At 36.9% G+C, this 26804-nt stretch overlaps 1 protein-coding gene across 4 annotated transcripts in view; it reads left to right on the top strand.

Moving 5' to 3' along the window:
- Nucleotides 1-26804, top strand: part of MED14 (mediator complex subunit 14) — a 64452-nt gene that overhangs the window by 13480 nt on the left and 24168 nt on the right. For all 4 annotated transcript variants that reach the window (XM_070603635.1, XM_070603636.1, XM_070603638.1 and 1 more), the window contains exons 5-16: nt 860-989; nt 1452-1580; nt 1900-2007; nt 2552-2684; nt 3445-3595; nt 4083-4194; nt 7013-7138; nt 8945-9023; nt 12852-13011; nt 16036-16230; nt 16616-16750; nt 21656-21732. In XM_070603635.1, coding sequence (XP_070459736.1) covers nt 860-989; nt 1452-1580; nt 1900-2007; nt 2552-2684; nt 3445-3595; nt 4083-4194; nt 7013-7138; nt 8945-9023; nt 12852-13011; nt 16036-16230; nt 16616-16750; nt 21656-21732 — 1535 coding nt within the window. The remainder of the gene's footprint in view (nt 1-859; nt 990-1451; nt 1581-1899; nt 2008-2551; nt 2685-3444; nt 3596-4082; nt 4195-7012; nt 7139-8944; nt 9024-12851; nt 13012-16035; nt 16231-16615; nt 16751-21655; nt 21733-26804) is intronic.

Below are 26804 nucleotides of genomic sequence, written 5' to 3'. Positions count from 1 at the left end.
AGGCTTTGGCGTTGGATTCTGCTATATTATTAAGCAGCCCAGCAAAAAAGTGTTTTATATTTTTAACACAGATATTTCATATTGTTTGCTTTTTTCCTTTTATAACTAAAATTGTGGGTTTTAAAAAAAATAAATTGGGGCCAAAATGTGAATAGCTGTCAAAATGGGTGAATCTTTCTGTGTGTGAGGGTGAACAGATATGCAAATATAACTTGCATCTATTTCATATGTGAAAATACTGCATGCTAGTTGCTTTTTGAAGTGTGTTTTAAAATTTATTGTTGTGGTAGTTGTTTCCTTATGGTGCTATTGTAGTTTATACTTTTAAGAAGTGGTGGAAGTTACCTAGTGACATTAAGTTGGTTTCATAAATGGAGCATGAAGAAGTTCATGTTGGATTACCATCTTAGCCGGATGACTGGTAGAATCATTGGCACTCTAATGCATGATAGTAATGGTCACTATTATTGGATATAGACTGCAGAAATGAGTTTTCTCCAGCCGGTGGTGCAGTGGTTAAGTTTGCACATTCCACTTCAGCGGCCTGGGGTCTGCTGGTTCGGATCCCGGGTGCGGACATGGCACCGCTTGGCAAGTCATGCTGTGGCAGGCGTCCCACATATAAAATAGAGGAAGATGGGTACAGATGTTAGCTCAGGGCCAATCTTCCTCAGCAAAAAGAGGAGGGTTGGCAGCAGATGTTAGCTCGGGGCTAATCTTCCTCAAAAAAAAAAAAAAGAAAAAGAAATGAGTTTTGAGATTCTCTTGGGTAAAGTAAGAAAATACTGTGTTAAGGCAGGCGCGGGTAAAAATTATGTCTTTTCATACATTATTTAAAAATTACTTAAATTTTTTGTAGGATAAAATTATCCCGCCAGACCCAATTACCAAAATTGAGAAACAAGCCACACTTCACCAGCTGAACCAGATTCTTAGACATCGGCTTGTAACCACAGATCTTCCTCCTCAGTTAGCAAATCTTACAGTTGGTATGTATCTGAAGTTTATTTTTTAAGAATTGACTTGTTAGAATATTTTTAAACAGCTTTTGGGATTTTATTCAAAGAAATATCATTGTGAAGTATTGACCTACAGTTTTGGTAGTGTTGGAATCTGTGACTTGTCAGCCATATCATTTCTCTTTAGTACCTGGAAATACAGTGCTGGTATTTGAAGCTGGGAAGTGGGTAAGATCTCATGGGGCTGGTGGAGAGACTTGGTCCCAGAGTTGAACCTCAAGAAAATAGTGTTGATGTTAGAAGAGTTGCCTTTGGTTTCTTGATGACTTGGAAGCTGGCTACTGTTTATGCAGAAACCACTGAATTATTTGAACACTTAGGAAGAATCATTCAGTCTTTTTAAAATCTCTTATAAGCAAGACTGAAAGTTCTAGGTTAGCAGGAGGCTGCTCATTTTCTAGCAAAGTAGACTTCTTCTTCTTCTTCTAAAAGCAAATGGCCGAGTGAAGTTTCGAGTTGAAGGAGAATTTGAAGCCACTTTAACCGTGATGGGAGATGACCCGGATGTTCCATGGCGTCTTCTCAAGCTAGAAATTCTAGTTGAGGATAAGGAAACCGGAGGTAAATCATAAATACTGATTTAAATCGTAAGTATTGATTTAAATCTTTGGTGTTTTTATATTATTGAAACATTCTTACATAATACTAAGTGTGTTTACCAATTTATCCTGTAATTTGAAGCAGATTTTATGATAATCATAACTACCTACTAACTATAGAGGTTTCAGTGTTTCTCAAGAATAATGTTTTCTGGTTTCCATAGATAATTTCAGTTTTTTCTTAACTCATTTCTAATTAGTATACTCTTCCTTAGTTGGTACTGTGACACGATCTGTACGCTTTTCTGATTAACCACCTTCTTTTCTCCTACCAATGGAAGATGGGCGAGCCTTGGTTCATAGTATGCAAATCAACTTTATCCATCAGCTGGTACAGTCTAGGCTCTTTGCTGATGAGAAACCTCTTCAGGACATGTACAACTGCCTACGTATCCTTCTGGAATTTGAGACATGTATTTGTAAGGATTTTGTGTCTCCCTCTTCCCCCACAATTCCATTTGCCCCTAGTCCTGAACTGCAGCAGCCAAAACTCTCCCTCGCCCCTTTTTGAGTAGAAATGGGACTGGGGAACTGGCCAGTGTGAAGAATAGTGATATGTCTATAATAAATCGAGTTTTAAATTTTACTGTTGACTTTGCAGGTAAAAGTGAAAAATGATGAGTTAGAAATAGTACTATTTGGAGGAAAAAAATAGCACTATTTGGTCTATCTATATTCTCTAAACTATGATGAATTAAGGGGCAAACTGGACCTTATAATTTGTTTATATTGGTTCAAAATTAAATTGGTTTTCTAAAATTATGCCACAAATTATAACACTTTTTAGGGTGAGTCATTGGAGGTATATAATTCCAGAAATTTCCTTCATAGTCAACTTCTTGGGAATAGAGCTTTTGTTAAATGAAGTTTGCTTGTACTTCATTACTGTTGTAGTGATATGTTATATTAGATTTGCTTAACGAGATCCATCAGATTCTTTCTGCTTATCACTTCAGTTAGAAGTGCTACATTCCCAGACTCTAATGTTAATCCGAGAGCGGTGGGGAGACCTTGTGCAGGTGGAAAGGTATCATGCTGGAAAGTGTCTCTCCCTCTCAGTTTGGAAGTAAGTAAAGTTGATTCTGGTGGGTTCATGCTATGACTGTAAATACTCTGTCTTTTTCTCTCATTTGTCTGATTTACTTTATATCAATAGCTGTGTGCCTCTGGCAACATGATTTTGTATAGTAAGGTCCCATGGTATTATATAGACCAGATAGGACATCCATAATTGATACCTTTCTTAGAACATGGCATGTTTTAAATACTTAGACATTATCTATTTGTACTAAGACTGACTATTCTTAAAAGGTTTACTCTGGGCTCATACCAGGCTGCTAAAAGACCATTTTAGTTTAGATTATTGGGTATCATTTTTAAAAACATGCTTGCTTATCACCGTTTTACATTTTGAAGTGCACCTTTTAAAAACTTTCTTGGGAGAGTTTTAGGGAAAATCAGTATCAGGCTATTTATAGTCTTTGATTCCCTGTTTGAACTTTGCTTATTTCTCATTTTCTGTAAAGAAATCAGAGGTGAACAGATACCACTTAGAAGACAGGTTATTTTGCTTGGGGATTTTTTGGTATGTGTGCATGTGTTTTATTTTTAAATTCTGTGTCTATATTTTTAAAATGCAGTAAATCAAATATTGTGTTGGATTACAGAATAGCTGTCTTCCCAGTATTAATTTATTTCCTCCACAAACAATGAAGGCCTGCTGTGTTCCAGGCTCTGGCTAAGGTGCACAATAGATTGTGTCTATTTTATTCCAAGAGTTAATGGGCTGTGTTGAAAAAAATTTAATATTTCTTTTTTCTCGTTAGTCAACAGGTTCTAGGGAGGAAAACGGGGACGGCATCTGTTCACAAAGTTACAATTAAAATTGATGAGAATGATGTCTCCAAGCCTTTACAGATTTTTCATGATCCTCCTTTGCCAGCTTCTGATTCCAAATTAGTAGAAAGAGCCATGAAGGTAAAAGAGCTCAATATGTTTCAATATTGGTTTGATTAAATGTACATAACTTACCATTTATACTAAAAGTTTTAGCACAAATTCTTTAAAGTACTAATTGTTCCTAAAACCCTTTTTAAAACTTGTTTTAAATGAATGTTGTGCTTCTACATTTGTTGTTTTTTTTAACATCTAATATTATGATGTATAATTTTTAAGATGTTCTTTCAAATTTTGTAATTTAGATCAAATCGCCATTTTATTTTTAAAGTCTGGCACTTGATCACTATGATAACTTCTTCGTATAGTATCTTGATCTGTACTCACCAAAGTGTTAAGCTACTAATACCATGTAAGTTTATTTTAACTTTGTTTACTTTCTTTTACTGATTAACACTTAATCAGTGTGATTCTAAAAGGAAATATCTTGAATCACAGTAATCTCTCAGGCTTTTAGAGTAAAAATGTTTAAGTTGCACATATAATTCTATTGTTCCTGTTTATGCAGATTGATCACTTATCAATAGAAAAACTCCTGATTGACAGCGTCCATGCACGAGCTCATCAGAAGCTCCAGGAACTGAAGGCCATTCTTAGAGGCTTCAATGCCAACGAAAACTGTAGGTTCTTTTAACTTGGCATTTCTGTCTTTTATTTTGTTTCAGTTAGTATCCACTTTTACGAAGGGTCTCTCTCAATATAACTTTTTTTCCTGATATACTAGTTTTGTTGCGAAGCCTGGGCATTTCTGCATTTTAACTTGTGATCTGCCAAGTTTGTCCTAATTTTTCCCGTTATTTTCTTCTTATTTAGCTCGGCCTTATTTTTGAAATGTTTGCATATTGTCTTCCCATTAAAATTTTTTTCTATTGAAATGGAAGATATTTTAACATTTTAATATGAATCTTATTTTTAAAGTTTCTTCTAAGGATAAGGCAGCTTTGCAAATATTTGTAATGTATTTATAAAATGTGCCTCTTTGAAGCAGAATTTGTCTTTTTAAAAAATTTTTTGAGTTAATGCATTAACAGGGTTCAAAATAAGAAATACAAATAGACACACACAGTGAAAAATCTTCTAAGTTTAATTACCTAGTAAGTATATTTCAGTATATATTTTGGGGACAGTCAATCATCCAGAAAGTAAGTGCTTTTGTTCTAGGAATATAGTTTCACAGTATCATAATGAGCATATTTACTATCCCTACCCCAGTTGTTTTTGACCATGATTACCTTTTGCCCACAGTGAACAGCCTTTAATTAAGTGAGATGATGTAGGTGAAGTGCCATGTAAGTATGAAGTCTTAATAGCACTAGGAGCAGAGCTACTGCCTTTCATCATCACAGAGCCCAGCTCAGTCCATTGTACTTAAAAGGTAGCTTCTTCGGCACAGACTAGTAACACCGAATTAAAACCACTTTGATGGAGTAGATGAAAACGCTGCCTGAAGAAAAGACAGAGTCAGGGAAGTAAATTTATATTTAGAATACAATATTCATTCAAGGAAAGTGAAAGAATAGAAGTGAAAAAGAGCCTAAGACCAGCCAAAGACTAGAGGGAGGGGCAACTTAACTTAATAAAAATGCAAACGCCGGCCTTAAAGAAAGGGTATGACAGACATCTGTGTTCTCTGTATTCTTCTCTGATGCCCTATCTTTTCAAGAATACTCAATTTTTATAATTAGATTGAAATTATAATTATTTCAATTCTCAGAAGTAGTTTTACTCCTTTGCTACACTTGGAAGGTTTACCTTTAAAGAATACATTCCTACCCCTTTAGGAATGATAACAGTACAGATATGTTTTAAAAATCAGCAACCTTGCTTCAATTCTGTAAGCACTTATTATATATATATATTTTTGAATCTGTGAGGAAGATTAGCCATGAGCTAGCTACTGCCAATCCTCCTCTTTTTGCTGAGGAAGGCTGGCCCTGAGCTAACATCTGTGCCCATCTTCCTCTACTTTATATGTGGGATGCCTACCACAGCATGGCTTTTGCCAAGCGGTGCCATGTCCACACCCAGGATCCAAACTGGCGAACCCCGGGCCGCCAAGAAGCAGAACATTTGAACTTAACCACTGCGCCACCAGGCCGGCCCAGCACTTATTATATTAATGTAGTAACTTCAGCAAAACATGATTTGAACTAATTTGTCACACTGGTTTGAATTATAAGATATTGTATAAGAAATTTCTCTTTGTGCCTTTCTGTTTTTTTTTTTTAGGTGAGAGTTCTGCTGGATCTGCAGGTTAAACATTTGTATACAAATGTCTATTAGATATACTTGAAAGCAATTTGCTTTTGTCTGATTAAACATATCTCCTGCAGTCTTTTTGCTTTATTAATTTGTTTGATAGTTAGTTTGTATGGACAGTACCAATGGTAATTTCACCCATTTTAATTATTGCAAATTCACAGTAAGAGGTTTCAGTTTGTTTCTTTGGCTCATATAAAGGAGTACAGATAATGTACATTGTTGAGCACTTGCTTTTTAAAGCACCTTTACAAATTTGTCATTTCTTCCTCCTAAGGACCCATGGCATAGACAGGAAGATGTTATTGTCCTTGTTTAACAAAGTAGCACAGAGAAGTCACAGCTGGTGAAAGCCTGGGCCTATATTACCACTCTCCTCACTGCAGGCCTTTCTTTGTTGTGGCTTTAGAGTGCTATGATGACCAGAAGAGCATATTCATTTTATGACTCCTCAGTCCGATCAGCACATGGTGTGCTTTCAGTGCTTTGCTCCTTTCCTGGATTTTGTTATGCCAATTTGTGGGATTCGGGGAAAAGTTAATTGGATCTGGTGGAAATACTATGAAACTCTAGAACAAGTGTATTGGCAGCTTTGGGAATTTGTTTAGCAATTGCCTATGTTCTTATTTCATCTGTGACTTGAAAATGAGGTACATAAATAACTTGAAATTTTTTTTTACTACGTAATCAATAATGTTTACTAGTTTTCAAGTGTTTTTATAAACACATGGGCCCTAATCGCCAGAAAACCTCTGTTTATGAAGAATGGCATTGGAAATATTTAGGTCATAGATGAAATTTATTCTATTTACCAAACAACTAATTTTCTTCCCACTACATCAAAAATTAACTTATTAGAAATTACTGAGTGAAAGTAAAACTAGAACTCAGGTCACTGATGAGGTTAACTTTTCACTAGTTATTTTAACCTTCTTTAAGGAATCTTGGAATTTTTTTTGCTGTAGTATTTAAGATAAGTATGTTTATTTCAAGTAACCTAAAGATTACATTCTTCCTTTTGAGCTGCTAATTGACATAATAGTACTATTCCAATTTTCAGAATCATGTTTTTCCTCTAACATTCAGGATTGTTCAATAGTTGGTTCATTTCTACTCACTGAGAAATATTTTTTAAAAAAATATTGATATCAATATAATTTTTAATTCTTAACTGTTCAGCTTCCATAGAGACTGCACTTCCAGCTCTCGTTGTTCCCATCTTGGAGCCTTGTGGTAATTCCGAGTGTCTACACATTTTTGTAGATTTGCATTCTGGAATGTTCCAATTGATGCTTTATGGACTTGGTAAGTTACTAAATGGTGTAGTCACTCAGTCTAAGGAAAAATATTTTTATCAAAAGCAGAATAAAAATTTTCTGCAATTACATATTGGGAGGGGTGGTATAAGCAGTGGGGAAAGTAGATATGGAAGGAAAAACTCTGGCTGATGTCTCTTCCTTGGCACCCACTTTAACTCTGCATTTTCTTGTACCTGAAGTTAACCTTCCCATTATGAAGTACATTCATGTTGTTTCTCTTATGTAAAAGCAATAATGCTGATGGCTGATGTTTTTTAGATTAACTATTTTACCAGCAATAGTTGGTTGACATGGAAATGACTACAAGGATTCTAATGTCATTTATGGCTGAAGAACTTATTTATGACAGTATAAACATCTAAGATGACTTAGGGTACAGAATCCTGGAGGAAAGGATTTTTTTCTGGCTTAAACACAGTAGAAATTAAAGTTTGCTTTCTAACATGATCTGTTACTGAATTGTTACCAGGAACTTAGTGTTTTTTGTTGTTAATTGAACAGTGCCCTTGAATATATTAGCATGTTGCCATTAAAATTAATATTAAGCAAGGTAGATTGATGAAAGTAAAAGGTTTTCTGGTTATATTGTATGGCTCTAAAGATAGATGTTCCTGTGAACTGCTGATGGAAACTGTCCTGATTACTTTGAATCACATCACATTTATGAATGACCTTTTAACTATGATTCCAAACCAATAAGGCAGTTGTTTGTTCTTCAAAACTTTTTATTTAACTCTTTTCTTGATTATTAACACAGTAGATACTCATAAATAAAAAACCTAAACGTGTAAAAATGAGAGAAGAAGCAAAAAATAGTTACCTGTCAGCAGTCATTGCTATTTTAGGGGATGTATGCTTCTCTTAGCTCAGGGTGCCGTAACAAAGAACGACAGTGTGTGTGGCTTAAGCAACAGAAATTTGTTTTCTCCTAGTTCTGGAGATTGAAGTCTGAGATCAGGTTGCCAGCATGATCATGTTATGGTGCGGGCTCTCTTCCTGGCTTGTAGATGTTGGCTTCTTGCTGTATCCTCACATGGCAGGAAGAGAGAGAGCAAACTGGTGTGTCTTACTGTAAGGGCACTAATCCCATCATGAGGGCCTCACCTTTTTGGCTTCATCTAAACCTAATTACCTCCCAAAGACCCCACCTCTAAATACCATCACATTAGGAGTTAGGGCTTCAACATATGAATTTGGGGGGACACAATTCAGTCCATAGCAATGCTCTTCTAATTTTTATATACTTTTGTCTTACTTGAAATCATTTTATATTTTGCTTTTTGCTCAGCATTCTATTTTTATCATTTTCTAGTATCATTAAAAATTCTAAGTAACATTTAGCAAGCTAATCTTCAGCCAACAGCCCTTCTGCCAGAGACCATTTGTGTTTAATACACATATTAATGAAGTTTTATAGTTTTTATAATTTTCAAGATTCTAAGTCTGGTAATACTATGAGTTTTAAATACATATAACTTTAAAATGTTAATTAACTAGACTAAGAGTTTTGGGAATTAAAATATAGGCAAGGAATTCATGTATTTGTTACTTGTTCTTCCTGCCAGTGTACATTTGCTATTAATTAGTTGTCTTAACTATAGCTCTCCCTGAATGTTAAATAGGGAAAACAAATTAGATTAATTTATGCTAATGATGCATTTAGTTTAGTTTTTCTCTGACTCAAAAATAACACTACTTTCTGCCTAAAATACTAATTTTCGTTTAAGTCTTGGGCTACCTAGATATTTTGTCTTGTGCAAGTGATTAATTAATGAAGTGCTTTGTTCTATAGACCAGACCACACTGGATGACATGGAGAAGTCTATAAATGATGATATGAAACGGATCATTCCTTGGATTCAACAACTTAAGTAAGCTTATTTATTTAGCTCAAGACTAAAAATGGAAACTTATTTTGACAAGATATATTTTCTTCTCCGTCATTACTCTTGATAGTCACTGTCCTTAATGTTTATGACATGAAACTTGAGCAACTTTTGTTACTTAGAATCTAAATTCTCTTGGAATAGGTCCAAGATGGCAGTGCTTGGTATTAAATTCCCGTCTAGAGCAAATATAGGTGTGAGGGGCATGACATTCAACTTTGATTCCTTGCCACGTTTTCTCCTGTAACAGTACTCTACAAGTCACTTACACAATGAATTTTATTGTATCTAGTCTTCTCTGCAATAGAGTCTTATTTGTTCTTATCCAAGATAATCTTCACGGTATGAATCTGCCAGCTGGTACTTTCAGAATAGTTGTTTCTACTGCTTTAATACTGTCATTCAGTTTGTCTCAAAATCCTTTGAATGCTTCATACTGTTAAACTAAATAAGATTGAAAATGGAGCTCGTGCTAATTCTGTGAGGCTTCATTACCACCCTGGCACACAAGGGTGCCTTTATTACAACTCTAACAAACTCTCTCTTAAAGTTAATAAAACAAAATCCCAGGGGATAAAAATAAATTTCAGACATCAAAACCCAAACTGGCAAATGGGGGTGGGGGGAGCGGCTAGACTCTTGAGTGGGATCTACTGATTTTGTGATCTTCTGGCCTACCCCTTCTCTTTGTGCCAGTTTTGATTTTGTAAATATTTGAAGAATTTGATATAATCAAGTAATTTTTCATTAAGAAGACATGGTTTTTAATGCCAATAGATACATAATATATGAGCTTTCTTTTGAATAGGTGTTTAGTTTATCTGTATATGAAAAATGATAGTACTCTGGGTAACAATTCCAAAAATTTTTAGTAGTTCAGCATCATTTTTTGTGCATTTTGGCCAAACAAAGTTTAAGTACGTAAATGTGTAGTAATTCACATCTTGCATAACTTGAGGTTGTGTATCTGGCAGTTCAGCAAGCAGAAGTAAACTAAAACCAGAAAGCTTAGTCCCAAAAGCCTTAAACTTATCAAATGTGTGTCTATACTTAAACTCGTATAATTTATCCATAAGAAGGGTCCCCTGGTTGTCACTCATAATAGTGCTTCTCATTTAAATGATCTTTGGTGAATGATCAGTTTATCACTAATCTATCATGGGACATGAATTTTTTTTGAAATAACTTTATCGAAGTATAATTTGCATACCATAAAATTCACTCATTTTAAGTGTACAACACAATGACTCAGTAAATTTACTGAGTTTTGCAACCATAAGTACAATCCACTTTTAGAACATTTAGAACATTTCCATCACCTCAGAAAGGTGCTCGTTTAGTTAATCCCCATTCCCAGCCTCAGCCCTAGGCACCTATGAAGCTACTTTCTGTTCCTGTAGATTTTCCTTTTCTGGACATTTCATGTAAATGGAATCATAAAGTATATGGTCTTTTGTGACTGGCTTCTTTCACTTAGCATAGTGTTTCTAGGTTCATCCATGTTGTAGAGTGTTTCAGTACTTCATTCCTTTTTATGGCTGAATAATATTCCCTTGTATGGATATACCACATTTTGTTTATCCATTCATTGATTGATGGACATTTGGGTTGTTTCCACTTTTGGGCTATTGTGAATAATACTGCTATGAATATTCATGTGCAAGTCTATGTGTGAACTTATGTTTTTGTTCCACTAAGAGTGGAATTGCTGGGTCATACCATAAATTCGTTTAACTTTTTAAAGAAACTGCCAAACTAGTTTCCAAAGTAGCTGTGCCATCTTACAATCCATCAGCAATGTATGAGGGTTTCCATTTCTCTACATCCTTGCCAACACTTGTTACTATCTTTGACTATAGCCATCCTAGTGAGTGTGATGACATATCTCATTTTTGTTTTAATTTACATTTCCCTATTGATTAATGATGTTGAGCATTTGTTCATGTGATTACTTTTTTTATAATATGCAATGAAAACAAATTCTGGAAAAAGAAATGAAAGAACATGTACAAAATATAAGCCTTAATTATTATTATTTTTTTAAGATTGGCACCTGAGTTAACATCTGTTGCCAGTCTTCTTTTCTTTTTTTGTTTTCTTCTCCCCAAAGCCCCCCAGTACATAGTTGTATATTCTAGTTGCAGGTCCTTCTGGTTGTGCTATGTGGGACACCACCTCAGCACGGCTTGATGAGCAGTGCCGTGTCCACAACAAGGATCTGAACCAGTGAAACCCTGGACTGCTGAAGCGGAGTGCGTGCACTTAACCACTCGGCCACAGGGGCAGCCCCTAAGCCTTAATTTTTGAAATTACATTTCAATAAATATAATCAGAACAAATAATATAAGAAAAAAATTAAAAATCTATACACAGTTTTCATTGAGAATATATATATAGGCGATTAATATAGAAAATTCACTCTTATGCTCAAATGTTTTGATCCACAAAGTCATAACCAAACAAAAAGTCAAGAGTAAAATAGCAATTCCATGTACGCTTTGAAAAGAATATCTTGTGTTTAGAATATCTTGTATTTAGAATGTTTAACAAGTGAGCTTGTTTCTTGCTTGTTGTAACTCATCTAGATTCTTTTCATGATGATGCTACTCACAGGAGATAATCTGTGTCTTAACTGTTTCTATGTTTTTCTTTTAAGAACATAGTAGAGATAACAGTCTCACAAAGATATGTTTATGGGACTAGAAATAAAGATTTGAAAGTAATTTTAGCAAGTTCAGGATATTCATTTTTAACTTTTATCCAAAATGAATGAAGTATTGGTGTATTTTCAAAAGTTATCTTCATTCCTTCATTAGTAGCCAGTTCTAGCAATTGATTCTGTGAAGTTGCAGTTAAATTCAGCTTGTTTCTAAATGGTTTCCAGATTTTATACATTTTTGGGTAATAGTTGGCAGACTACCCTTAAAATGTTATATATTATAACATGGTTTTACTGCACCTGACTAGTACACAGTTTGTACCATAAGCAGCTCACCACCCAAATGCAACTGATCTTGAACTGGTCTATACCCTGTTCAGCAAGGTGAGCTTACTGATCATGAGCTTGGATATTGTGGCATTGTTGTGTTGGTGTGGAAGTTTCTGAATTCGTATTCTTATTTTCTGTAGTCATCTCATTATGGGTCAGTGAGAGTTTGTGAACCAATCCTTTTATCCCTTATTCACATATTATATGGTGTTCTAGCCTCAGGGATAGATAATCACATAGAAGGAATGAGAAGAGTACTATGAAAAGCATCAGAGTGAAATTTGGTGGCTTCACTGAGAGAGAAGAGGGAAAGAAGGAAATGAATACTTACTGGCACCTGCTAGGTATACTTGTTACTTTACACACAGTTTAAGAACTGGAACTGTATATCTCCAGAGATAGAAAAATGAAGTACTTTTATACTTATTTACTGTTTCTTGTTCTATTTTGTTTTGTAAACACTTCAGGCATTTTATAAAGGATGTTCAGATTAGTTTGTGCTATCATAAACCGTAGGAAATCTGTCATCCCCTATAATAAACTGATAGTGTCTCTGCCTTGGAACTAGTTAATTCTACCTTATAACTGATGAAAATCATTCACACTGCAGTTTAAACTCCTTAAACTAGAACTAGAACTAACAGTCCATTACAAAACTGGAGAAAGGATTCATCACCACGATCATGTGTCCTTTTACCAGGTCAATTAGGTTTTAAATTAATTGGTTTTTTTAGTGGTCTTCAATAATCTTTATAAATCAATAGCACACAGTTAATCAGAAAAGTCTACGATTTTGTGATGTGGATTCTCTCTTTTAAATTAAGGTTTTGGCTTGGACAACAGCGTTGCAAACAATCTATAAAACATCTGCCTACAATAAGTAGTGAAACATTGCAGCTGTCCAATTACTCAACCCATCCTATTGGAAGCCTTTCTAAGAATAAGCTTTTCATTAAACTTACCCGTCTTCCACAATACTACATTGTAAGTATGCAAAGGGGTGATTTGGGTGATTGAGTTGAGTAATTCTGTTAGTATCTTGAAAGATTTATTGTTTGATTTTATTGCATATTTGACTTTTGTATAGTGATTCTCAACCCAGGAGAGCAAGGAGAGAGGACAGTCATGTCTCTAAGAAATTATATAATGGTCAATCAGAGTTGGGGAATATAAGGTTATGCCCCCATCCCTCACCCTACTCCTATAGAAAGGTCTAGTTTCTGCCTGGAATGAGGCATCTCCTCTGTATAGAAGAAAAAATTTGAAAGCACCTACTCTGAAGCTCTGGAGATGTTTTGGTGTCAGATCAACTTGTTTGGTTTTACTGGAATGTTAACCTGCATAATGCAGGCTTTTAAATATGGGCTGCCTTAAGTAGCTTTATTTTCTCATCCTTAATTGATTGAAGGCAGATACATATCCATTTTATTGACTGCCTATACCTTTCAGGGCACGGTAAGATGTTTTCTTATTTTTTTTTCGCTCTTTCTAGGTGCTTTCCAGTTAGTTTCTTTGAGATCTTTGAATTGGTTAAAATTTCCAAAAACTTGAAATATGGACTCGCCCTAAGTGTATTTCCCTACTTGTAGAAAGTTCTGTGTACACCAAGTAGATACTTTTGGCTAAGAATCTAAGATGTTTGAAAAACGTAATTCAGGATTGTTGGTTGAAGGTGATGGGAGTAAACTTTTTTAAGGTTTTGAGTTGTACTTTTTAAAGATATTATCTTTAAGAGTTATCCTGTGTAGCTTGACGTACTTTAAGTGGGGGTTACTTATGTAGACTAGTAAGTCTATCGTTGATGTGAATTTCACTTTTTTCTGAATTTTAAAACACCAGCTATGGACCTAGATTTGACACGTGACAAAGGATTGTTGTTTCAGTTCTCAGCTGCCTGGTTTACATGTGAAATGATGTGCAGAATACTCACATAATAATCAAACCTGTGAGCACACAAAGATCTCTTATACTCAGCCACATACAAAATAAAATGGTGATAATTTATTGTTTTCTGACCTTATTTTGTATCAACAAAAAGCCAGGCTTTGGTTTCAATGATTAGTGATTTATTATATAACAATAATTTGTTTCACGTGACCTAGACGCAAAACTGAATGTATGTTACTCTTCATCCTCACTTAGGGATGACACATTCATATAAGTGGAAAAAACTGCTACCATGAACATTAAGAACAACTGCAGAAAGGCTTGCTGCCTTTGAATGTCATTTAGCCATTCTACTTTTGTCAGCTTTGTTAAGATACAATTTACCTACAGTAAAAATTCAGACGTTTTAGCGTCTGAGTTTTAATAAATGCATACAGTTTTGTAACCTGCATCTCAACAGAACAGATCCATCACCCCCCAAAATTTCCTCATGCTGCCCCTCTATAATCACACCCTCCCCTCAGTCTCAACTAGTGACCGCTGACTTGTTTTCTCTCTCTAGTTTTTGCCTTTCAGTCTAATTTCTTTCACTCAGCATAATGCCTTTGACTTTCATTGATATTGTTGTATATATAATGGTTCATTCCTTTTACTGAGTAAAAGGACCACTGAGTAGTGGTCCATGGTATGGATGTAGCACAGTTCGTTTAACCGGTCTCCTGTTGTAGGACATCTGGGTTGTTTTCAGTTTGGGGCAATTATGAATAAAGCTTCTATAAGCATTTGCATATAGGTGTTTTTGTGAACTTAAATTTTCATTTCTTTTGGATAAGTAATTATGAGTGGGATTGTTGAGTCATATGGTTAAGTGTATGTTTAACTTTAAATAAGAAACCGCCAAATTGTTTTCTAAAGTAGCCAGACCATTTTGCGTTCCTTCCAGTAATACATGAGAGTTCTAGCTGCTCCGCATTCTTGCCAGCACTTGGTGGTGTAATTTTTTTTAAATTCTAGCCATTCTGATAGATGTATAGTGGTATCTTATTACAGTCTTGATTTACACTGCCCTGATGACTAATGATGTTGAATGTGTTTTCATGTGCTTAACTGCCATCCATATATCCTTTGGTGAAGTGTCCGTTTTACTTTCAAGTCGTCTTTTTCCATCAGTGTGACACTTAGAGGTGTTGACCAAAGAATTTCCTGAAGAGAATGGGGGCGGGGAGAGGGAGGCAGGAAGGGAGACAGGAAAGTGTGTGTTGGTTAAGAGCCTTGTCCAGTGGCATTTATTTCTCTCACTAAAGTATTTGGAGGACTTTTCTTAAATTTTAGGCAGACTTTGTAAGCTAGTCTAGTGGGTAAGAGCAAAGTCTGTGGAGCCAGTCTTCTGGGATCAAAGCATGAGTCCATCACTTCTTAGCTCTGAGACCTTGGGCAAGTACCCTGATCTTCTTGTGCCTCAGTCTCCTCATCAGAAAAATGAAGATAATAATCCTGACTTCACAGAGTTATTAGGAGGATTAAATGTGTTAACATCTGTCAAGTTCTTAGGACAGGACATTACACATAGCAAGCTCTATGTCATGTTAACCTATTGTTGATGTTGTTGCTATCCTTATCCTCACATTACCAGATTTTTCATTTGAAAAAATAAGTTTATTTTTATATCCTTCCAAGTATGAGAGAGCTGTCATTTTTCTCTGCCGTCGTAGTGGAATTCTTAAGATGTTTTAATGGTTAAGGGAGACTGCAGGGCAATTTAAAATAGATACCATTCTAGAAGATCTAGTAGAGCTGCTGGACTTCAGCATACAATGTTGTCAGTTTATAAGCTGTGGAATGACTATGAAGAACACCTAATACTGATAGTCTCAATGTCCCATTTGGTATAGTTTATGGTATAGTTTAGTGTTCTTCTTTAGTCTGATCTATTTTTTAGAAAGCAAATTATATATTTACTACAAATGTGGGCTTTTTGGACATCATGATTGATTTGTCCTTGTTTAAAGAAAAAAGACATCTACATTAGATTTATGATTCTGAGCCCTACTTGATATAAGGAGGAAAATATGCAACACTTCTTATTTCTCTGAGTCTCATTTCTGCTTTGGGCCTTGTTAGGTTGTGGAGATGTTGGAGGTTCCAAATAAACCCACACAGCTGTTGTACAAGTACTACTTCATGTCTGTGAATGCCACAGATCGCGAGGACAGCCCCGTCATGGCACTCCTACTGCAGCAGTTCAAGGAGAACGTCCAGGAGGTAGTTTTTCGTACAAAAGCCGGGAAACAGCCTAGAACTGGTACCAAGCGCAAGGTATGATCACATGTGGAAATGACCACAGAATTTGTGTATGTTAACTTTGTTGTGTTCTTTAACCATTTTTAATATGGGAAAGAATTAGATATGATTTTTAAGAGACTGGGCAGCAATAAGGTTTAAGTAACAATTGTCTACATTTTCTTGAAAATGCTTGTCTTGTAATTAATTATATACCATTTTCCACAAGAGAACTTATTAAATACACAATATTTACTACTGTATTTCCAGTGTTTCCGTCAATATTTGCTCAATAAATATTCGTTGAATGAATAGCATTTTTTTTTGTTAACTTTGAGCTTTGTTACAGTAGTTTAACTGCCTTAACTAATTGTACCACATGTACTTTTTTACCCATTTGTGTTCTTTACTTAAATTCTAGTTGTCTGATGATCCATGTCCAGTAGAACCCAAGAAAACCAAACGATCAGGAGAAATGTGTGCCTTCAATAAAATCCTAGCTCACTTTGTCGCTATGTGTGATACAAATATGCCGTTTGTAGGACTTCGGTTGGAGGTAATTGTTGGGAACAATTTTGGGTACTCTAAATGAAAGAGTAATTTTTAAAATGCCTTGCTAAAGCTACATAGGTTCCGTTAGGAGAACCACAATGGTTGTGATCTTGTTTGTTTTGGGAGGGGTAGGGTTGAAATCATAGTATCTCATGGTATACATTTAAAACATGACTTAAATTGTTTTATCTCTCTGAATCCAAATTGTAGGCCTTCTGCTCTTTATGAAAATGGAAAGTAAATTCTTCCCAGTTAAAAAAAAAAAGGACAACTTTTGAGAATTAACATCTGCTTGTATACCTCTTAGTAGGAGCGTTATTTAACTCACTTAGTGATGCTTAGTTGATAAAGGGGTGGCTTAGGTGAAGCCATACATATTGCTTTACACACTAATAAAATTGGGTTCCTTTCTGTCAAGCAGGTCAGAAAGAACATTAAACTAAATTTTTACTTTTGTCACGTGGAAGAAGCAATAGACTTGCAAAATTAATATCTTTCAAGGATACACGGTTGTGATATCCAGCATGATCCCCAAACATGAAACTAAAGGGAGGTAACAGAACCTGTATTTTTATATTTCCAGAAAAGGCTTTGGCCAAGGATCAGCAGCCCTTAAAAGCAATATGCTAAACCTTAATTATTTCCCTCTACTTTAAAGTTTTACTTTTTGTAAGACTCTTCGCCTCTGTAAATTGTTGTGAGTGAAGAAGAGACCTGGAAATGTGGAAGTGGATTATTTCAGTTGAGCTTACGATAGTCTTGGGAAGACTTGTTGAAAACACTTTCATGCTTTAGAGCAGGGATCAGCAAGCTTTTTCTGTAAAGGACCGGATAGGAAGTATTTTAGGTGTTGTGGATTATATCGTCTCTTATTGTAGCTACCCAGATCTGCTGTTGTGGTGTGAACTAGCCATGGTTGATACTTAAACAAATGAGTATAGCTATGTTCCAATAAAACTTTATTTACAAAAACAGGCGGTGGGTTAGATGTGGCCCATGAACTATTATATGCTGACCCCTGCTTTATAGGGCTTCAGGATCTGAAGGCAGAGGATAAGGTGTGAAATTGTGAAGAGCAGCAAGAGCCCAGAGAAATCCAAGCCCAGAAACAGGCACCTAAAATAAAACTCATGTCCTCGATGTCCCAGCTCCTAGAACTGTGAGCTTGATGAATGTCCTCTGTCTGGGTACTGGCCATGGCTCCTAAACTGTACAGTGTCTACGTTTCTTATCTACTTGACCATGTTCTTGGGCTTTTTCATTGTCCATGTGGATTGATTACATGAATGTCATTCAGTTACTACCTTTGCAGTGGGAAGGGAGGCTACATGGTACCCAGGGGCAATGTAATGCTTCTCTCCCCCTTCCCACAGGCTAGAAATTGCAAAAGCTTGTGTCTTTGTAGTGCCCACATAGACTAACACCTATAGACAGACATCTTCTCTCTCCTCCTTCTCTGTCTGTTGCACACATAGGATGTGTAAGAACATTCTGTAGTACAGGCAGACCTCGTTTTATTGCACCTTGCAGATATTGCAGTTTTCTTTACAAATTGAAGATTTATGGCAATCTTGCCTCAAGTAAGTCCATTGGTGCCATTTTTCCAACAGTATTTGCTCGCTTCATATCTCTGTCACATTTTGATAATTCTTGCAATATTTCAAACTCTTTCATCATTATTATATTTGTTATGGTTATCAGTGGTCTTTGATGTTACTATTGTAATTGTTTTGGGGCACCACCAACCACACCCATGTAAGATGGTGAACTTAATAAATGTTGTGTGTGTTCTGACTGTTCCACCGATGGGCATCTCTCTCCCTCTCCTCAGGCCTCCCTATTTCCTGAGACACAGTGATACTGAAATTAGGCCAATTAATAACCCCACAATGGTCCCTCTAAGTAGTGTTCAAGTGAAAGGAAGAGTTGCAAGTCTCTCACTTTAAATCAAAAGCTAGAAATGATTAAGCTTAGTGAGGAAGGCATATCAAAAGCTGAAATAGGCCAAAAACCAGGCCTCTTGAGTCAAACAGCCAAGTTGTGAATGTAAAGGAAAAGTTCTTAAAGGAAATTAAAAGTGCTACTCCAGTGAACAGACGAATGATAAGAAAGTGAAACAGCCTTATTGCTGATATGGAGGAAGTGTTAGTGCTCTGAATAGAAGATCAACCAGCCACAACATTCTCCTAAGACAAAGTCTAATCCAGAGCAAGGCCCTAACTCTCTTCATGTCTGAGAAGGCTGAGAGAGGTGAGGAAGCTACAGAAGAGAAGTTTGAAGCTAGCAGAAGTTGGTTCATGAGGTTTAAGGAAAGAAGCCGTCTCCGTGATATGAAAGTGCAAGGGGAAGCAGCAAGTGCTGCTGTAGAAGCTGCAGCAAGTTTCCAGAAGATCTAGCTGAGATGATTAATGAGGGTGACTACACTAAAAAACAGATTTTCAGTATAGACAAAACAGCCTTCCATTGGAAGAAGATGTCATCTAGGACTTTCATAGCTAGAGAGGAGAAGTCAATGCCTGAGGACAGACTGACTCTCTTGTTAGGGGTTAATGCAGCTGGTGACTTTAAGTTGAAGCCAGTGTTCATTTACCATCCTGAAAACCCTAGGGCCCTTAAGAATTACGCCAAATCTACTCTGCCTGTGCTCTATAAATCGAACCACAAAGCCTGGATGACACCACGTCTTTTACAGCATGGTTTACTGAATGTTTTAAGCCCACTGTTGAGACCTCTGGCTCAGAAAAGATTTTTTACAAAATATGACTGCTCTTTGACAATGCACGTGGTCACCCAAGAGCGCTGATGGAGATGTGCAACGAGATGAATGTTGTTTTCAGGCCTGCTAACACCACATCCATTCTGCAGCCCATGGGTCAAAAAGTAATTTCAACTTTGAAGTTGTATTATTTAAGAAATAGATTTTATAAGGCTATAGCTGCCAAAGATAGTGATTCCTTTGTTGGCTCTGGGCAAAGTAAATTGAAAACTTTCTGGAAAGGATTCATCACTCTAGATGCCGTTAAGAACATTTGTGATTCATAGATCAAAATATCAACATTAACAGGAGTTTGGAAGAAATTGATTGCAACCCTGATGGATGACTTTGAGGGGTTCAAGACTTCAGTGAAGGAAGTGCGTGCAGATGTGGTGGAAACAGCAAGAGAACTAGAAGTAGAAGTGCAGCCTGAAGATGGGACTGAATTGCTGCCATCTCATGATCAAACTTTACGGGGGAGGAGTTGCTTCTTATGGGTGAGCAGAGAAGGTGGTTTCTTGACATGGAATCCACTCTTGGTGAAGATGCCGTGAAGATTGTTGAAATGACAACAAAGGATTTAGAATATTACGTACACTCAGTTGATAAAGCAGCAGGAAGGTTTGAGAGGATTGACTCCAGTTTTGAAAGAAGTTCTACTGTGGGTAAAATGCTATCAAACAGCATCATATGCTACAGAGAAATTGTTGGTGGAAGGAAGAGTCAATCAATGTGGCAGACTTCGTTGTTGTCTTATTTTAAGAAATTGCCACAGCCACCCCAACTTTAGCAACCATCACCCTGATCAGTCAGCAGCCATCAACATCAAGGCACAACTCTCCACCAGCAAAAAGATTACAACTCACTGAAGGCTCAGATAATGGTTAGCAATAGAGTATTTTTTAATTAAGGTATGTACATTGTTTTTTTAGACATAATGTTATTGTATACTTACTGGACTACAATATAGTGTAAAGAGAACTTTTATATGCACTAGGAAACCAAAAAATTCATGTGACTCACTTTATTGCAATATTCACTTTACTACGGTGGTCTGGAACCGAACCCGCAATGTCTCCGAGGTATGCCTGTACTGTATTGAACTCAATCAAGCTCTTAAAAACTAACCACCTTTTCCTTCTCTCAATGAAAAAGGCATGTTAAAGACAACAGCAAGCACATTGTCTGCTTAAAGTAATTTATAGTGAGACGTGAGTAACCAAATTTAATCTTACCAGGGATCTTTATATCTCTGATCCATAGAATGGAGGTAGTACTTTTGAGCCCTCCCACGCTTCGCTGCCTTTGAATTTGAACCCCTACTGCCTATTTGATTAGCAGCTATTTTCCCAAATCTTTGCTCTTCCCAGACCCAAAAAGCAGGGCTCAGTCAAATACTTAGGGTTGCCTTAAATCCTGTCTGGAATAAGGTAGGTGTAAATAAATAGTCTGCCGTAGAAGACCTGGGAATATCTGCCAAAGGCAAGCAGTTCTTTGGTAGATCAAGTGACTTGCTGTCATACCTAAATAATCTGTAGTTCCACTGGTAGGGTCTGAGGCGCTATGCCTGCATTCATCTTTTTAACTCACTTTCTGAATCCTTCAATTGGGTAAGATACCTTATTGCATAAATGAATAAGTCAGGAATCCCTTCTTCTTTGGTTTCATGCAGGAAATAGTTTAATTGTTAAAAATAGAAATGTATTCCAGAAAAGTTAGAAACTAAAAAATACTGTTTGTGATTAAAAGTGAGATATGAGCGACTCAAACTTTGTTTTGAACAAATATAATGGAATTACACAAGAAAACCAATCTTATTTTACAGTTGCATCATTTAGAACCACCAGAATTGATTCTGACTACTTTTGGCTTGATATAAAATTTAGGTAAATTCTCCTGAACTTTGAATATTTGCCACCTGTGGAGGTGTTTTGTTAACTAGAAGCTCTAGGTCATCTTTGATTTTCACTGGACTTTATGTAGTTTCCCAGGAAATCAAATGATGTGAGACAATGCTCATGACTAATATGTTGTAACTTTGGGACACAGTGGCCCTAGAACAGATGCCATGAGAATAGAGACAGTAGTACTTAGAAAAGGTAATTTCCTTTGTAAAATTGGTGGTCTGGTATAACCGTACTTTTCTCTTTCCAGTTGTCCAATCTGGAGATTCCACATCAAGGGGTGCAAATGGAAGGTGATGGCTTCAGCCACGCAATTCGCTTATTGAAGTAAGTCCCTGTCGTGTGTCTCACTTGGCGCTAGACACATTGCAGCCAGACTGCCAGAGCTAATCCTCTCCTTTCATGAGACAGCATAAAGCAGAGTTCAGAACCTGTGGATGTCACAGATTTCTGCATAGCATTTCTAAGATCTGGGGGAGAATTCTCTTTCACCTGCTGAGTGGAGATCCAGCGCCACTTGGTATTTTAGGATGTCTTTCCTCTGTATTTCATTCATTCCTCAGATGTTTACTCAGTACAACTATGTATCAGGCTTGAATTCTGATGGGGCCCTTCAGGATGCCAGGGGTTCACATAGCAGGGAGTTCTGGGCTAGTTCGAAAGTCAGGAAGGTTATCCCTAGGGAAGTACCAATTGTACTCTGACTGAAGGATACGTGAAAATTTACCAGAGGAGAGGGAGCTAGGGTGGGAGTGGGCCGTTCTAACCAGAAGGGGTAACTACTAATGTGAAGGTTTGGAGGTGAGAGAATGCTCGCCATCCTGGAACTGAAAGAAGTTCACCATGGCAGGAATTGGGTGAGATGAGGCCAGAGATGTAAGTAGGAAGGGGTCAGATCCGCTAGGGCTTTGTAAGTGTCCTTAAGAAATTTAGACTTTATCCTAATGGTGATAAGAAGCCATCAGATGATTTTAAGTGGAAACTGACATCATTAGATAGGTGTTTTGAAAGCTCACTCTGATAGCAATATAGAGAATAAATTGGAGGGGAACAAGACTGAAGTAGCAAGGCTGGTTGCTGAAATGGTTCACACCAGAGTTGTTGGTAGCTTAGACCAGAGAAGGTTCCACAAGGACTTAGGGGATGAAATATTCAAGGGTTGGTGATTAGATTGATGTCGAAGGTAAGAAAGAGGAGACTCAGGTAGCAGAGATGACTCTGTTTTATCTTGGGCAAATGATGGATGATTGTGGTGTTTTCTGAGATAAGGGACATTGAATGTGAGTTTGAAGGGGCTTTGCTAAGTTTGGGGTGCCTAGACATCCGTTTGGGAAGACAAGGATGTGTCTCAAGCTCAGGTGACAGGTCTGGGCAGGAGAAATAGATGAATCATTACCAAGGTGGTAGTAATTGAGCTGGGATAGTAAATTAGATGACGAGGAAAGAGGAGACAGAGGGTTTGCTTCTAAACAGATAGAGGACAAGGGGTCAAAGAATGCTTAGGAGGAAAGCTAACACAGTCTGTGTGCTATATGAGGTGACCAGGATGGACTTGCAAAGCTAGCATGCCGTTTAAGAGAGAAACCTTTCTCTCTTTTTGGCATTTGCATTATTTCTTAGATGGTACTTAATAACATAAATCATATAAGCATTTTTTATTTATCAAGAATGGCAGCTCTGCAGTTCGAGCCAGTGGGGCTTTAATTTTTGCTACTTGGGAATCAGTTTGTTTCTGTGGAAAATGGGAAGGAATGGCAAATAGCGTGCACTCCACCCCTGTGTCATGGTGCTCACTTTAGAGAAAGAGTTGAAGAGCTAGAATAGCTTCCCCTCCTTGCTATCTTAAAACCGTCTCTACCGAAAGTTTTCAGGAGAGCAGGTCTTAGAATGGAAATCAATAGGAAAATGTAATACTTTTCATTTAATTGCCTTTGGTTTTGAATTACTTCTGCCTAAGGGTTTTTTTCCTCACTCTTCTTGGCAACTGCGGATAACTAGATGATGTTAACATTTGTGTTCTATTCTTTAGTTATATTTTTCATGTTTTGCAAGAGTTTTAAAATATCTTGCTATCAGCATTTTTATGAAAGAAATTTCAGTCCCCTTTCTTCTTGAACTCAAGAGAACTCATAATAATTCTACCTAGGAAGGAAGCACTTCATATTTTTTAGTTTCATTTTACAGTAATTTTTAAGAAAGTCTTTACTATATCCTGGCTATTGTTTTCTTTATTTAAAACTTAAAAGGAGGGGCTGGCCTGCTGGTGTAGTAGTTAAATTCATGTGCTTTGCTTCGGCAGCCTGGGGTTCGTGGGTTCGGATCCTGGGCACAGACCTACACACCGCTCATTAAGCCATGCTGTGGCAGCATCCCACGTACAAAATAGAAGTAGACTGGCACAGATGTTAGCTCAGCGACAATCTCCCTTACCAAAAAAAAAAAAAAAAGCTTAAAAGGAAAATATATAGAAATGGATACATTAAAGATATCTGTTTGTCTGGTACATGCTGTCCATTATGGGGGTAAAGTATAGAAATGAAGAAGGAAAAAGTAAATGATAAATATCTAACCATGATTTTATTAAATTAAAAATCTGGCATAGATCTAATTAGTAGATAGTTGCTTTAATGCATTTAATATTCAGAAACTCTTCTATTTGAAAGATTTTATTTTTCCTTTTTCTCCCAAAGTCCCCGGGCACATAGTTGTGTACTTTTAGTTGTGGGTCCTTCTAGTTGTGGCATGTGGGATGCCACCTCAGCGTGGCCTGATGAGCGGTGCCATGTCCACGCCCAGGATCCGAACCGGCGAAACCCTGGGCTGCCACAGTGGAGCACGCAAACTTAACCACTCAGCCACGGGGCTGGCCCCCAGAAACTTCTTTTAAAAGCTTTTAGTCCTAGATGAGCATATAAGTTGATACTTCAAAACTTTAAAATTGAGCACATTTTTGTTCTCTTTGCTAAAAATCTGTTCTGTTCTTGTTCAACTTATCTCCTTGAGACTATTGAGCAGGCCTCCTTGCTGTGTCTCCTGGTAAACACCTTAGATTGCTGAGGTTCGTGGACCGGTGCCTTGTGCAGATTCACAAGGGCCTGGACCCACCAGCACAAACGACACAAGTCTCAAGAGCAGCATGCTCACACTGCCTAGTCTGGAGCTCTTGAGCAGACTTCCCACCTTCTCTTGAACTAACATTACAGTGATGGGTGGTGGTGCTGGTCCTCTAGCCACACCCAGGAGGTTTTTTCATCTTGTCCATTGCGTTTCTTTGCCTCTTGTAGCTTATGCAATTAATGCATAGGCACAGCTCTTTTTGCAGGTTGTGTGACTCACCTTGTGTCAGTTGTGTGACTTAGTCCTTCTGCATCTGCATGTGCAACTTTTATAAAACCCTCTTCACTTTCCTTGCAGGCACAGATGCGCTTCTTTTACTAGCACTTTCAGTGATCGCCCCACTTTTGCACCACCTGGACATAATGTGGTTACTGATGTTTGTAAAACCTCTCAGCATGAAACTGACACACAGCACATGGCAGCCAAAAAAGGAGCAGTGCTTACACACATCTGCCCTAGAAGACCAAAGCCTAGTTCCTAAATTTGTTCAGTACTCAGAATTATAGGAGAAAAATCAGTCAGGAGTAGCTGTTCAGATCAAAAATCTTTTTTGAATTGGTAGAAATTTTCAGATAAGGTTCTTAATTTTATTTTCCTCAGCTCTTAATTTTTGGCAAATATAATAGTATTTTGCATTTGTAACAATTTTGTCTGATTTCTGTTTGGGCAACCTTTTGTTTTTTCCCCTCACGTGATCATGCGGGGAAGATTAAAGTTACAATTGTAGTTTATTTTTATTCTCTCTGTTACATTTATAACCTTAAAAGCAAGTAAATATTTTGCAGGTTTCTTGAAGAAGAGCCAATTATATCTGTATCATAGATTAAGACAGTGACATAGAATGCATTTTCAGGGTCGTGTTGTCCCTGACAGCATAAATTGAAAGGAGTCTTACTTGTACCTTGGTTCTTACTTGAAAACATGCTGGCTGGCTTCTGTGTGTGCATTTTCTGACCAGATAAATTTCATGGAACACCTATTTTAAAGAAGATAGTGTACTGCATTTTTATTTTCAAAGTCAAGATTTAAAAATCTATCTGAATTGGCTGCTTTGTAACTCCTATGGGTCAGGCTTATGTTTTGAGGGGTAGGGGCAGGCAGAAGTCCTCAGGATACCAATCAAGTTGAGAAGCATATATGCAGTGTATATGAGTTCTATAATAATTACCCCAAATAACATTGGACGAAATCTTTCTGGTAGTGATAAAAAGTATGTAGTATAAAAGATTTAACTTTTGACAAACTTAACTTGTACATTTAAGAGGAGCTGTGGTGGAATTTTTAATTAATTGAGAAAATTTCAGAACTACATTATTTCTGTTTTTATGCAACTTGTATAGCTTTCTTCCTTCCCCCCTACAAATTTTGTTTTTACCGTCCGCAGTCTCTGTCTCTTTTTTGCTCTCTGAAGTGTTTTATTCTAGGTCAGTGGTTCTCATTCCCAGGGCGATTTTGCCCTCCAGGGGACATTTGGCAATGTTTGGAGATACTTTTGGTTATTATCAACTGAGAAGAGCGGGTGGGAGGTGCTACTGGTGTCTAGTAGGTAGAAACCAGGGCTGCACAGAACAGAGCCCCACAACAAAGATTTATCCAGCCCAAAATGTCAATATTGCCAAGATTGAGGTGGTGTTGCCTTCTGAATAAGAGGACTGAACCAAGATGCCGTATTTCCAATTATATTTGTTTTTTGCCTTAGATATTGATGATAATTATACCGAGTCTGAGAATTAACCCATCTTCCCTATGAGTTAAAGCATAACATGTAATTAAATAATCTGTTATCTCATTATTTCATCCATTACTGAAATAACTCATTAACAGCTAAAACATATCACCTCATAACATTTTACGACAAATAAGATAGTCCATAAAGCTGCAAAAGGAAAATGGATAGGTAGGTATTTTAAAACACCAAAGCTAATACATTCCTTTTTACATGTGATAGATATAAGTGACAATATATATGTTAAATGAGTTAATACATGTAAAACTCCATCACAATGCGGAGTTTGTCTATCTACAGAGGAGGAGGAAGGGGGCCCAATGAACCTGGAATCTTATCATGGCAGTTAGTGATCAAGACTTGGTTTTACTGCCAGGAGGAGCTAACATATATGAGTACCTGCTATAGCAGCCACCATAAGCACTCTATATGTGTTTTGCCATTTTAAAATCAGTGACTCATAAGGTAATTATTTATTTTCATTTCATAGTTGGGAAACTGAAATTGAGAGAGGTTAAATGTGGCTGAATCAGAATGAGAGTGCAGGTCTTTGGCT

Source organism: Equus przewalskii, chromosome X (assembly GCF_037783145.1).
Source record: "Equus przewalskii isolate Varuska chromosome X, EquPr2, whole genome shotgun sequence".
Lineage (NCBI taxonomy): Eukaryota > Metazoa > Chordata > Mammalia > Perissodactyla > Equidae > Equus > Equus przewalskii.
The sequence above is the reverse complement of the archived record's forward strand: the minus strand, read 5'-3'. Positions and strand labels throughout refer to the sequence as shown.